The sequence below is a fragment of the Trachurus trachurus genome, assembly GCF_905171665.1.
Source record: "Trachurus trachurus genome assembly, chromosome: 10".
Lineage (NCBI taxonomy): Eukaryota > Metazoa > Chordata > Actinopteri > Carangiformes > Carangidae > Trachurus > Trachurus trachurus.
The window spans coordinates 5,770,496-5,785,402 of NC_139894.1; the positions used below are offsets into that span (position 1 = coordinate 5,770,496).

Sequence of the window (14,907 nt, forward strand, 5' to 3'; positions counted from 1 at the left end):
TATGATCGTCTTCGAACCTCCAACTTTCATTCTTGATTAATGAAAACATTATTGGCAAATGTTTTCACTTTCATCCGTCTTGCACTGGTCAAAGAAGTTCACTTTGTTTTCCAAAACTCTTCACAGTCCCTCTAAAGGGACAACGAGGAGTTTTGGAAAAGCAAAGCGTTTTCACACTACATTTCCCATGAGCCTCCGTGCGCACCGTGAAATTCTTTGACCGGCGCAAGACAGAGTCATGTTTTCATTCATCAAGAATTAAAGTCAGAGGTTCGAAGACGATCAGATGCCGTCCTAGTTCCGACCATAAACGGCGATTCGGCGGCGTTATTCTCATGACTCGCCACGAAACCGAAAGTAAGGAAACGCTGGTCGGCTCGACCAGCATCTCCGCCACCACTAATAATAACAAAATAACGATAGAGACAAAACGATATATTTATCGAAAATGGGCCCATTAACAAGTGTGGGTAATGTAGATTCATCCACATTAATATGAGACTTTTTTATTGTCGCGGAATTTTTCGTTCTGCCGATGGAGAAACTCCTTGTTGTCCCTTTAAGCTCTGCAGCTTACATGTCCGAATCTGTGCACTGAGATATAAGCAGGTTTCTGTCTCAAAGAGAAAACCTGGTGAAACTCACGTAATGATGCTCCCGAGAACTTCTCTGCACCAAACTTAAGATAATTCAAAATTCACCGAAAAGCTTCATTAAACCGAGGAGGTCTCTCAGTGCAAAATTAGGGCTACGGAGGATATGAATGACGTAAAGCTAAGTGGGGCAACCTCTGGATGCACCTGGCCTGCTGCAGCTCGGGGATCCACCGCACCCAGCAGTAAAGCTCGACTTAGCTGTAAATTTAACTGACCAGCTGGCAGTCAGACAACTAACGAGAGGCTTTAACACAAAAGACTTAACCACTGTTTGTTTCCATTACAGGCAGAGAGGTAAGGCGAGCATGTGTGTGTGTGTGTGTGTGTGTGTGTGTCTGTTTGCGACAAGAGGATAAGAAAAGAATGCAAACAGCAGGTGTGCAGGGAATTAATATACCATACAACACACACACACACACACAGACACACAAAGGCACAGACGGCTCCCCTCCACATCTCACCCCAGACCACTGAAATCAGTGAACCTTGTAGTCTGGCTGCCTTGAGCTGGCAAACCAGTCAACTTTACGCACACATACACACACACACAGATACAGTGTGTGTATGTGGGGGGTTGATTCACTTACAGTGCAGCTTTATTGGTTGGCTACACCACAGAGACTGAGTAAGCCGGTGCATATTCTCATTTGTCCAGGTCATAGTATTTCAAAGGAGGTTAAATCGAAAGCAACTGGACTTAGTTGTTTGTCTAGGAAGACGTTTCACCTCTCATCCAAGAGGCTTCATCAGTTCATGTACGCAGCTGACCAGGCTGGGACTGGTCCAACTATCTGGTGTGGAGACTCACTATTTAACCTCTTGTGTGGGCGTTCACAAGGGTGATGATGTCACTGGTTCCCTTTTGTGCTCCAAGTGCCAACGACAGTCGTTGGAGTGACAGTCGTTGGTGGGAAGTTGGTTTCGACTTCGTTAGTGCCCTATTGTGTTCTAACGACAGTCATTGGAGTCACTTGCCACTTGTGAACAGTAGTTGTTCTTTGAGGCTAGATGGTTGAGTCTCCTGGGAAGGGATGAAAGGGCAGCATTGTAAATTGGAGACAGGTGGTGTCTCAGACCTCCTCCCCTGTTGAGGGACGGTTTTTCTACTTTTACAAAAATGGCTTCTTTAACTCCTCTTTCAAACCATCTGTCCTCTCTGTCTAGGATTTGGACATTGCTGTCCTCACAGAGACTGAGAAAAAACAGAGAAATAACTATTAGAGAGGAATGTTAAACAAATGACAGATCAGGTGACAAAGACTCCCAGGAGCTCAGAGGAATGAACAAGCAGACAAGCTGCTGCTGCTGCTGCTGCGGTGGTAAACCATGAAATATTAAGAGAATACATGAGTTTAAATGTTTGGCAAAGCGGGTTACACACCGGGCAGTTGTGTTTTTCTTTCTCTCCTTGCACCGCCCCCCTATCTCAGCCTGCATGGCCTGTTTTTGTTTTCTTGACCTTTGCTCACCTCTATCTGAGACAACAATGAGGAGTAACGATTACGAGCTGCAAAGAGTTTCCTCTCCCTGTTCTGTTTCTGTCTGTCTCTGACACTGCTACATTTCCTCTTTCCACTTCTTCTTCTTCTCCTCCTCTCGCTCCATCAGGCCTTGCATCCTTATCGCTCCATCCCTCCATCCTTTCCCTTTCATTCCTTGTCGTTCGCCGCCCCAACGCTTCGTTACCGAATGCGTTCGCTTCCTGTGCTAATCTCCTGTTATTTTCCACAAAGCTCTTGTACCTCTTCACTTTCCCACTCTCCTTTTCTCCATCCTTCCCTCTCTCTCTCTCTAAGATAGGTATGCTCAATTTCTCCCTCTAAATCTCCCAGTTACGCATGGAATCCTAATTGCCTTCTTCCTTTTCCTCTGAGCTCCACGCTCTGACTGTGTGTCCGTCACCAGGAGCAGAGAGGGCGGGCATCCAGCCGCTTCACAATCAGCCCTCGGTGTGGCTGCAATCCATCTTCACATGTTTGATGTAACAACTGTTCACGCAACCACAATAATTGCAATCTCACTTGACGTGAAGCAAAAGGGCAAAAGCAGTGTAACATCAAATCGTTATATTGTTATGTGATCGTTTCGTCCAATCGGGACTGAGAGAGCCGAAGTAGTGAGAAAGACAAACTGTCCACAACTGTTGCTAAATACAAAATAATAGTTAAACTGAACCAGATTATTCTTTGCTATGCATGTGAGAGTCAAAAAACACAAAACCAAACAAAAAAAAACAAGAGTTTTAATCATCAGGACTAAATTAGAAAAAAAAGAGGAGGCTTCAAATCAAACATAAAAAAAAAGTTAAGATCACATTCGTCTGAATGTATTTTTGCCTCATATGTGATGCAGATGTTCTGGCGTTCAGAAATCATAATTACAAATATCTGGCACATAACTATGTCACAATTAAACTACCGCTGCCCCAAGTAGTGTCTGAAAAACATCAGCTGCTGTCTGCACTTATCCCCTATTGAGTCTGTTGAGTGTAGAAAACACATTACAGCAAGAGAGTGAATGGACAGAAACTGGACACAGCAACGGCAATGGAGCTGTGCCACTGGTTGTTACTACAGATAAATGTGATGTGGATGTAAAGTTCTTGTAGATCACATTTCACTAGAGACATTAAAGCAACACTATGTAGTTTCTCGACATTAAAATAATACTTCTAAACTCATTCAAGTGGTAGAAAAACAGTTGAATGTTGAACAAAATCCGACTCCCCTTGTTATTCTGACGAGGGGAGTGAGATTCTGTTGGGGAGTTGTAAAATTCAACAACATCGGTCCAGTATTTAGGCTATTCGCTATTCAGAAACTACATATTGTTGCTTTAAACAGAGGAACAACCAAACCTTCCCACTGTGAGGCAACCACTGTTCCCCCGTGCCCGAAACATGTACAAGTTAAATTGTAAAAACCCTGTAAGATGTAATCATGGAAAGCATTCAAGAGGGACATGTTCAGCCTGTGTTTGAAGACCAAAATATTGTCTACCAGAGTCAAAGCTACAAGTTTTGGAAAATTTGGGGGATTTGTGGAACATTTGGTCTCCTGTGCGACCGTTTACTGCTGTTTTGAGTCGCTCTCATCGTGATGCTAATGGGTAGTGAACTCTCTCCTATTACAGAGCCGCTCTCTGGGATACACAGCAATCATCACTAGGAGATTTTGGTCATTCACATCATACACACATGCACACGCAAATGGCACGTGAACACACAAGAACAAGCGAGTGCATGGGCCCGAAGACGCGTTCACAGAAGAAGTCCAGGGCTCTGAGACTTACAGACCTCTGAGGACAACGCGGGGTCATGTCCTTTTTAAAATTAACCATGACAGGATATTTACAGACTCATACCATTACTTTGAACACGTCATACATGTATAAATAAAAAGAGTCTGCGTGTGGACATGGAGGTTTGCGTGACAAAAGCTTAATTGAGATAATCAGATATTCAAACTTAAGGAGCGTAGGGATTTAAAGTTGCATCATTTCTGCAGCCACGATGGGAACGAGCAGACAAAGACACGTGGAAACGGCACAGAGAAGAGTTTTTGCAGCCATTTTTAAATTCTTCCTTAACTCTGCTCGTTCCTGCTTCATCTCTCCTGTCTCCTGCCTTCAACATGAGATCTGTTCACTCATGCATCACCTTCATCATCATCACCATCATCATCAATCCTCATCTGTCCATCTGCAGGTTTGTCTGTCATCGTCTTTTAACCCTCCTGTTGTCTTTCTGGATCAAATTGACCCAATTTGTTCCCTTCCTCCATCCTTCCTTCTTTTCTTTCCTTCCTTTCTGCCTTCCTTCTTTCCACAATGCCTTTTCTCTTCCTTCCTTCCTTCCTTCCTTCCTTCCTCTTCACTTCTTCTTCCTTCCTCTTTTGATCCAATTGCTCCATCTTTCTTTCCTTCCTTCTTTCCTCCCCTCTTTCCCTTTGTCCTTCCTTCCTTCCTTCCTTCCTTCCTTCCTTCCTTCCTTCCTTCCTTCCTTCCTTTCGTCCTCACTTCTTCTTCCTTCCTCTTTTGATCCAACTGACCCTCCATCTTTCTTTCCTTCCTTCTTCCTTCCTTGAATGAATCTGTTCCATCCATCTTTCCTTCTCCCTTCCTTTTTGACCCAATCAGTACCCTCCCTCCATCTATCTTCCCTTCCTTTTTCTCTTCTTTCTTTCCTTCCTTCTTTCCCTTTGTCCTTCCTTACTTCTTTCCCTTTGTCCTTCCTGCCTTCCTACTTTTCCTTTGTCCTTCCTGCCTTCCTTCCTTCCTTGACCCAGGTGGACAACAGGAGGGTTAAAAATGATCAATATCAACGTATGGAAGCCTGAATGTGTATGTGTCACATTTCACAATGTGCATGTTGCACCTCATCAGTTTCAGCCACGGTTTAGTTTACACAACAAGAACATTTTCCAACTACACTTGAGGAAATCTTGACAACAAACGGCGTCGCTGCAGCCAGACAGTGATCCCACTGTTGGAGATAGTTCCTCGTGTAGGCTCTGCATACTTCTCAGAAACATTCTGACACTTGACATTTCACATTTTATCCGGCCGGTCTTCCTCTACACACATTCATCTCTACAGCCAGAACTGTGTGTGTGTGTCTCTCTCTCTGTGTGTGTGTGTGTGTACAAATAAGCTACAGGCTTATTGGCGACATCTGCAACGTCCAGAATGCTAACAAATGCTCAAAGAAACTAAACAAAAGGTAGGAGAACTTCTTTCCCAAAAATAGAGATGAAAGGCGAGACAACGGTGATAAAGGAGCCATTAGTCGGTAAAATATTTTGCCTACAGCAGACTGAAGGACGCTCCTATTCTCTCCACCAAGAGGAATCCTCTCTGAATGACGCACAGCACAGATCCCTCCGTCCCATCTGCACTTTTTAAACTTTATCTGTTCAGATCTGTTCTCCTCTCTCTTCAGCCGCTTTCTAAGCATCAAATCCGTCTTCATCCCTCTGTGTTTTCTCATTCGTCGTCTGCTTGTGTCTTTTTAAATTGCGTGTGTGTTTTGAATTGCTTGTTAATGCATCTTTCACATTCGGTTTTTCCCCCAGACTGATTGGATTTTTTGTTGAATCCCGAGGGGGTAATAATAATGCGTCTCCTTCTCCGTGTTATGTCATCTGACGCTTTTTCTATTTGATGTTTAACGCCACTCACTCAACCTCAGGAAGTTCATAGTTTGGTGTTGCCCGTTAACCACGCAGGCTTGACCACATTAGGGAATCGCCTGCTAGCATCCCTTTCTTTTTTTTTAAGAGTCACGAGCCAAAAGGGCCGTAAACCAGCGCTGTATTTGGTTAGCTCTTTTCTTTGCTCGAGTTTATAGGGCTGCGTTGCTTTTGTTTAGATTTACTACTGCTGTATTGCAAGTGAATTGGGTGGGGGGGGTGTGGGGGGTGGGCGGTGGAGGGGTGATTTGGCCACTGAGAGGCCACTTGACAAGAACAGGGCCTGCTGCTTCCTCAACAGAAGCCAAGTCTGGAGACAGAGAGGGAGGGAGAGGGAGAGAGAAAATAAAACGAGAGTGAATGAACGAGAGGGTAAGAGAATGAGAGAGGTTAAGAGGAATGAGAGACGGAGGGAGAAAGTGAATGATGGAGAAAGAGTGGGAGAGAGACAGGGAGATGGAGAGAGAGAGACACACACACACACACACACACACACACAGCGCAGTGACCAGTTCCTCTATAAGCCTCCAGCCTGACATAAACAGTCTGTCACATCCAGCTCAGCTCAACATTGGACTGAAAAGAGACAATTATGGAGCAAGTAACACTCTCATACTGTTGTACACACACACACACACGCAGATACACACACACAAACATAAATGGTGCGGGGGTAACACACACAGAAACACACACAGCGAGAACAGAAAATCCCAGCAGCAGGGATATAATGTGTTGCTTTGGTGACAGTGGCCTAACAAAACAGTGGCATAGCTTGTTAACATCAAACGGCTCCAAGCGTATTGCACACACACACACACACACAGACACACACACACACAAACTGAGACAAACTCATGCACACAAACCCGGAGTGGCGTTTTGGTATGACATACACTCTGAAGTCCTCCGCTCCGATGGCTTCTGTTTCAGCAGAAAGTCACAGAAGGTCATTCGTGACTTGGGCTAGTTTCTATGTGACATCGACTCTCTTTCTTTCTTTCTTTCTTTCTTTCTTTCTTTCTTTCTTTCTTTCTTTCTTTCTTTCTTTCTTTTTCTCTCTTGTTATATGTCAAAGTTTCCATCTACGACCAATTGCATGTTTAATCCAGTGAAAGCATGAGAGTGGATGTGAGCCTCTGACTAACGATGAGTGTCTCCTACAGTACGAGCTCCCATGCACTTTGTGACGACCTGTTTTTAGACGTTGAGAGTGAGGATATTTCTGGAGAGTGAGAAGTTTTGGGCTTTTCTTTACTACTTCAGAAGTTTGTTTGAGGGTTTTAAGAACATTTTCTTTTTCTTATTTAGGTAGTTTTGTCCACCAAATCATCTGTAATAATAACACTTCACACACACAGATAATTGCTGAGTTGAAAAGAAAAAAAAAGAAGCCAATCATACAGGACTTGAACCAACCCCCAGGTTAGCAAAACTTACTTTGAAGAGGAAATGAAGGCAAACTGTGAAATAATCACCTAAAGTGCTCGCTCCAGACATCCATCACAGTTAAGAGAACTTCTCTGTGGTTTCAACTTTGACCCACCACGCTTTCTGTAGTTGCGCCTCCACAAAGTTTGTCTGTGCAAAGCTGGATCTCAAAAGCGTTCACTCCCAGTTCATCCTCATAATAAAACATTAATAATGATAATCAGATTAACTATTGGCTCGTTTACAACCCGTCAGATCATCTGCCTATTAATTTCTTCTGTTTCAACAACTAGTGTTCCCAGATTGCAGCAGTTACTTCGATGTAATAAGCAGCAATAGATAAAAGCAGTGACACCAAAACTGCACAAATGAGACTCAAGTTGTACATTAAACTATTTTTCAAGTTTAAAATTAGTTTTGCCATGATTGTGATAATTAGAGACAGTCAAGTGCAAAACAAGTAGGTGCCATCATACATATGTGTCTGATTTTCCATGCGTACGGCAGCGAGTGTGTGTGTGTGCCCCTCACTGCCTGTCTCGTGTGTGCCATGTGAATGCAGCGTGTGTGCGACTGTGTGTGTTTTAATGTAGCATCCAGCTCGCTTCAATTTCCCAGAAGGGCAGTGCCCACCGCCGGTGCCAGCTGGCAGCCTCTTTGGCAGCCTGAAAGTCATTATATAGAAAAGGTCAACTGCCCACACACTGGGGAAACTTAGGGAAAAGAATATCACCCACTGACCTAGAAGTGGAGCCTAAATATTGGTTACCCTCACTTGTGCCGTTTGGCATCCCGTAAGTGAATCAAACACAGTTGGAAGGGCACAAATTTGTGACCGCAAGATGGCCACAGAAGATAGGCGTGACATAAAGAGGCTGTTAGAGAACAGCAGGCTTATTGTGGTTTTCACTTATTAGTTTAGACTCGTCTGCTATAGCAATAACACTCGGCTGCTCCTCAGATGTATTACATCACCACCATACCCACGATAACAGTAAAGAACGCTCCTCATTGAATGATGGCTTTTATTCAACAGTGACCAAAGTATGTGTGTTGCTCACTGAAGCTTTCCTCAAAGTATAAGCTCATGTTCTGCACAAACAACAATTACATCACTAATTAGCTGCCTGGTTTTCACAAACGTTGGCGAAGGATCAACACAACGTGGTTAACAGAGATCTATGGGAACCATCACAACAGTGGGATGTATATTTGACTTATCAGACTCCATGGGTGTGGCCGTAGATTCTCTCCAGGCAGATTAATCTACATTTAGGGAACGGGAATGTCAGCAGAAATTATCCAGTCTTATAAAACGGAAAGGTGAAATCCGGCGATCTGATTGGTTGTTAACCGTGGTATAATGAGCATATACCACGGCTACTATTCTAAAGCCTTATCACAGCGTAGGCTATCACTCCACGTCAGGCACATAATGACTGGTGTGAATGGAAGTTGTTGTCATGTATCCGTGACAACGGACTGTTGCAGTCGGTAGCCAAAGACAGTCTGAGTTTTTACAATGTTAAAAAATGGACTAAAGTAGTTTAATTCACATGTTTAAGGTGAACTTTCACCTCCGGAGAGGGTTAACAATGGTAGAGGGGACTGAGCAGTGACTTTCACCTGAAAAAAAAGCAGAGGAAAAGCCGAGATGCAGAGCTAACTTGGAGCGGAGAGGTGGGACTATTTTTTTGAGGCTATTTTTTTGGATAATATGTAGCTATTTCTGGTTGAATAAAACTACATGAAATTGATTGCGTATCCTTCTTTCATGTTGCATTTATTGGTAACCGTTTTATAAAAGCAATATATCAAATATTAAATACTACATGTGCACAGGTTAAACCCAAGGATCCCACACACTCAGAGATCCCAGTCCCACCATGGAATGCCGTTCCATTGCAGAGGGTGTGGTGGTTACAGCGTCCATTGACCAATCAACACCAAGCTTTGATAAGAGCCAGAGGCAGCGATTATTGGAACGTGTGTGTCCTGTTCTACACATAATAAACACACACACATTCACTGATGCTCGCACACGCCTATACAGTATTAGCTATAATACACACATACAGTACAGGCAGCACACACAGCGGTGGCAGCAGGACCCTAAAGTTGTGCGTGCAGCATGGTGGGTTCAGTTGGCACGCTGAGGGGAAATGGGAGCTGTGAAAACTCTACTGGAGAGATGCTGCTGGCACGCTGAAGGTGTGTGGAGGTCAGAGAATGAGTGGTGGAGCACGGTAGAGAGGAGGAGGAGGAGGAGGAGGAGGAAGAGGAGGAGGAGGCTGGGCAGAGGGGAAAAGACTGCAAAGAGAAGAAGAAGAAGGTGGAGGGGATGGGATGGGGAGAAAAGGAGCCAAAGATGGAGGAAAGATGAAGAGTTGGGAGGGGAAAAAGAAAAACAAAAAGAAAAAGCTCGAGGAGGCTGGAGAAAGCAGAGAAGGTGTTGCTCGTAAAAAACTTGCCAAAACTTCCTCGGAGCGCCGTTAGCGAGGGGAACGGAGAAATAAGGCAGTTAAAATCTGAATTAAATTGTGTAAAGTTGGCTGTGGAAGCTCGCCGTTTCCAACAGTGAACTCATTCAACTGCAAAACACAGACACCAACACACACACATACGTATATATAATAATAATAATAATAATAATGGGCTTGATAGGCCTACCACACGCTAACACAAGTACGCTTTAAAAAAATAATAAAATAAAGTATAATCACACTCATATGTACACACACACACACACACACACTTTTAACACAAACATTTTCTGATTGCAGCTCAGCCAGTCGAAGGCCCCCTCTAGAGTTCACAGCATTCAATTTCCCCACATTTCACAGCAGCTGGGGCAACAGTTTGGAATTTGCAGCTCTGAAAATCGACATCTCAGGGGTTGCGTGTGTGATGTGTGTGTGTGTGCGTGTGTGTCTATGTCGTTCCCTGTAGGGCAGGTGTGAATTGGACCCGGGAGAGAAAAGCCGTTCCTGTTTTCCAATTCATTTTACCCAGCCTCGTTAAGCCTGTTAAGCCTCCCCCCAAAACCCTCCACTCAAATTAGATGCAAATGAGGTCTCGAGTGGCTTCCCAAGGAGGACATTACAGAATTGACTGGCCTGAGGTAATCTGTGAGGCTGCCTCAGTGTGTGTGTGTGTGTGTATGTGTATGTGTATGTGTATGTGTGTGTGTGTGTGTGTGTGTTAAGGCCACCACTGTTTTTCTCTCGTTAACCTTTCCAAATGCTCTGTTTACAATAGTGAAGAAAAAGGGGGGGGGCATTAAAAAGAGATTCATTCTGTAGTTATGACAGGTGGACTCTGGCTCCGAATATCAAGCTGCACCCTTCACTTCCAAATGCAGCTCAAGTGAACCGGAATAAAGTTATATACTGTGTGTAATAGCTCTCTACAGTTTAGAGGACCATGCTGGCAGTTTTCATGCTTTGCGGTGCCAGTCATTTTCCAACTTGACTGATTTCCTTCCATCCAAGCAGCCGTGGTGCTTTAAAAAAAAAAAGAGGAGAAAATCTATACATTTTCAGGGTCATGTACTGTATATGAGTGTATCCTGAAGTCATTTAAGCCTCAAGCCTAAGCCTTGTGCTTTATTTTATTGCTGTACCCAATTTCCCTCGACCTGTGTCATATGCTTGCTCATTTAACAGTGATTCCCTACATTTGTTTTCAGTATCCTCCGTAGAGTTTGGCCTGAATTTGTTTGATTCGCTACATGTGGCTCGACAGTGATAAAGGCGGCAGCAGAGTAGTAGCCGAAAAAGATTTTCCACTCAAGATAAGGCTGAAAAAAAAGAAAAAAGGTCTTGTCCCTTACTTAAACACCACATGTCTTGTGGTCTTGTTGCATAGCATTCTGGCATAGGGAGACCACAGCACTGTATTGTACTGCACTGTCCTGTATTTCCTCTATGGGTTTCTCTCCATGTGATCATTTTAAATGTTTGTTTCTGCCAAAAGATGAGTCTTCAAAGAAGATTCTGGCTTTTGAGTTTGTGAAACTCCCAATGTTTCGACATGAGACACAATTGCAGAACAAAGCCTGAGTAGAAATGCGTGGCTGATTTTTCACAGTGCTAAGAAACCTTAAAAACACATCAGTGTCCCGTCCAGTTTTCCATTCGCAATCAACATAAGCAAACAGAGCAGAGTGTGACAAAGTTAAAGAGCTAACCACAGTAAAACTCTGTATTTTGCAATATTTTGGCCAAAACATGAGTCTTTGGAACATAGTTACGCTAGAAACTAACAGCAAAGTGGCAATTATGGTACAATAGTGATTTCTTATTGGGTTCTTTGGGTTATCATTGGAATCCATTGCAATTGTTGTGAATACAAACTGGTTAAAACGTGCATGAAGCAGAAAGCTATAACTTTTGTCCGTCTTTCAAGCCGTCAGTGTGCGAGCACTTGATACTGAAAACATAGGTTTTCTCTGGCGTGTTCTTTTAAACCCATGTGTCCTAGTGTGCACCGTCTCACAGGCCAAATTGATGCATACCAGCGTCCAGCCAGTTACCTCAACGTTGCGACATCACACTGCCTTTGAACGTTTTGTAACGTCCCACTGCCAGGAAACTTCTGAAATAACAGATTCAGTAAATTTAAATATATTTGTGACTCTAATTTTAATGTCGACTGCCAGTTTTTGTTGCCATGAACTGTTCGGTTATACGCCGACATTGACAGTGTCATAACAAATGTCAGATTAGCATTACATCAGCTGGCAGCGGCAAACACATCATGATTTCATGAACATTTTGAGACGTGATTTAGCCTCATTACATTGCTTTCCATCTGTCTTTCCTCCATCAGGGCCACCACATATAGTGCATGGCTGAAAATATTGTCAATTTAAGGAACAATAATAACATCACCAATCATGCAAATCTTTCACAAATGATGTATTTTTTACGATCATGGGGACAAACTTTGCCTCGTGGGAGAGTAATGATTGCTAAACCTTTAACTGGTTACTTTAGGGAAGTATAAATAATCAATAACACAATTTTGGACACTGGGATGCACCTTACCATTTTTCACTCGTAACGTAACAAACTTGGCACTTAGGTTCCTAGAATCTGTTGTCCACATGGACTTTATTCCAGCCGTCAAACCCAAATCCCTGCTCACCGTAATAATGCTCATCTCTCTCTCTCTCTTTGCTAAAAAGTTTCCCATCTGCCGTAACCTTTAGAGCTGGAATCTCATCCATTTTAATGATTCCCATCTCAGACTCCCTAAAATATATCTGCAGAGAGAAAGAGAGATGAAAGCAGGCAGGGGCTGGAGAGAAAGAGGGAGGGAAAGAGAGAGGGAGCAGCTCTTGGCCAAAGTCACAGCTGAAACACTGACCTGGATAAATCAGGGAAACATAAACACATAGTTTCTAGAGTGAAGGCAAAGGGAGGGGCACTGCTACCCCAAATATTCCACCCAGGGGACCCCACCGAGGAGCTGGGGACCCCCTTATCCCACCTCCCCATCGCAGCCTGCTCTAATTATTTATTTTCCTTGGGTGTAAGTGTCTTCTGGGGATTGCTGTGTAAAAGCCAACAGGTCCTGGGAGGTCACAGCGGCCCGGTGGGATGGAAGAAGGAGCATGGGCTTCGTTTCGTTGTTCGCACTCGCACTTTTACTCACGCAAAGAAACACAATGACGCCGGTGAGCGCAAACATGCAGACTCAGAAACACAAACATATAAACATGTAAAAAAAAAAGTGGAAAAAAGCACAGAGCCATGAAAATCATATCCAGCAGTAACCCCCCACATGCACACACACACACACACACACATCCACAAACAAGGCCCCCCTCTGCCCTCCCTGTGCAGCCTACTGATTGTGTTTGTTGTCTCAGGGCTAGGTCTGTTGTTGATCCCCCGCGGGGCTTTTGGCTGCTCCGTTATCATGCATAATCGCTTCCATACCGTAACAGCAAAAGGTGTGCGTCTCTGAGTGCATGTGTGTGGCTGCGGGGGTGTGTGTATACGTGTCAAGATCGGGCAAAGAGGTGGCAGCAGCATCTGTCAGAGGTCTGTCTCTGCCTTAGGAGTGAATATCATTTAAAACTAACTGTCACCAGGTTGAGAAAGGACCTGAGAGTAATTCTTCAGGAGCAAAATCACTCGTCCCAACTTTAGCAACTTGTGATAACAGCAAAAAAGCCTTTGGAAAGTCTTGCTGCAAAGGGAGAGCAGGGGGATAGAAAAAGCCTCAAGGAGCTCACTGCTTCTTCTCTCCTTTTATTCTGACCTGTAAAAAAAAACGCTCTTAATGAATAGTTGAATAGCCACGGCTGCTTCTTAACTGCCTCCATTTATTGGGGTCACTGGAGAATTTAAGGGCAGTTTCATGCGCACCTTCTATTAAGTGCATAACCAAAGAGACTGCTCTGGGCCAGGAGGTACATTTGTAACGCTTCCCTGGAAGCTACCTCTAGTTTTAGCTTATATAAACATCCAGGTAATGGTAGTAATGGTGCATTATTTTCAAACTTATGAACTTTATTTGGCTTAATGCAACTAAAACCACTCCACACACACTGAAATCCACCTTATCCCAACTCAATTCACTTCATCAGCTTCTGTAGAAAAGTTTTTCTTTCTATTTTACAGGACAAATGATGAAACTCTAAAGCCAAAGTTAAGCAATACGATGCAAAATACAGCCACAGGTGAACTGCTGCTCTGAAAATACAATCCGTTCTTTTTCTGTATTGATCGACAATGAGTCTAGGTAAGTGTTGAAATCTCTATCAATTTAAACACTCATAAGTGGCCTGGTGCAAGGCAGATGCAATCTCACTCAACTAAATGCTACATCTACGCTCCAAGTCAAGTAAACGAGCAGGTGATTGGAGCCTTTGAAGAAGTTTCCATTGAGAGATTCCTAAAATAAGTTTGCCATGTCCAAGTCAGCAGCGATTTCAGTACTTTACATGTAAACCCTACGACCTCTGAAAAGCAATCTATAGTATGATGGCATGTTTTTTTTAAACACAAAATGCACTGTAATAGTTTGAGGGATATGTTACAGGAGCAGAGAGGGAGAATCGGGGCATGTTAAGGTCACAGAGAAGTTTATGATGATGGTTTGATAAAGGTGATGATCTGCTCAAAACTGTCATGAAATCGCACTTACAGACGCTCGGCATTCCTCGGTATTCCTTTCGGCACAGTCTTCAAACCCAGACCCTGGCAGTCCACATGCGACCCGGAGCAGCTGCACTTGTGTGGGCATCCAGTCACCGAAGCAACGCACGCCACCAGCGCGAGAACCAGAAGCCAAACCCGGCAGAGCGCAGCTCGCCTCTCCGGCCCGGTCGGAGGCATGTTATCCACTGAAATTACTTCCAAACCGAAGTTAATTGAATATCCGCGGGGGGCTGAAGTAGACCGTGGAAGTAAGGAGGATCCCGAAAAAGGTCAAAAGAGGTCGTTTGTCTAAGTGGTGGAATAAAAAATAAAAAAAATAAAAAAGAGAGAGAGAGAAGTGATGGAAGCCGAAATATATATGAAGAAAAAAAAAAGTCCGCTGTTGGCAGAAGTTTACCAAAGTTTCTCTCAAGAGAGTCGATCAGTCAGAATCTCCTTAAAACGCTGCCTGGCCATTGA

General features: G+C 43.7%; 1 protein-coding gene across 1 annotated transcript in view; it reads right to left on the minus strand.

Moving 5' to 3' along the window:
• The window catches only part of slit3 (slit homolog 3), a gene marked incomplete at its 5' end in the record, with an annotated part of 281,175 nt that extends 266,550 nt beyond the window's left edge, over positions 1 to 14,625 (minus strand). The window contains one exon of the mRNA XM_083980669.1: positions 14,435 to 14,625. Coding sequence (XP_083836795.1) covers positions 14,435 to 14,625 — 191 coding nt within the window. The remainder of the gene's footprint in view (positions 1 to 14,434) is intronic.
• Positions 14,626 to 14,907: the final 282 nt, after the last annotated feature.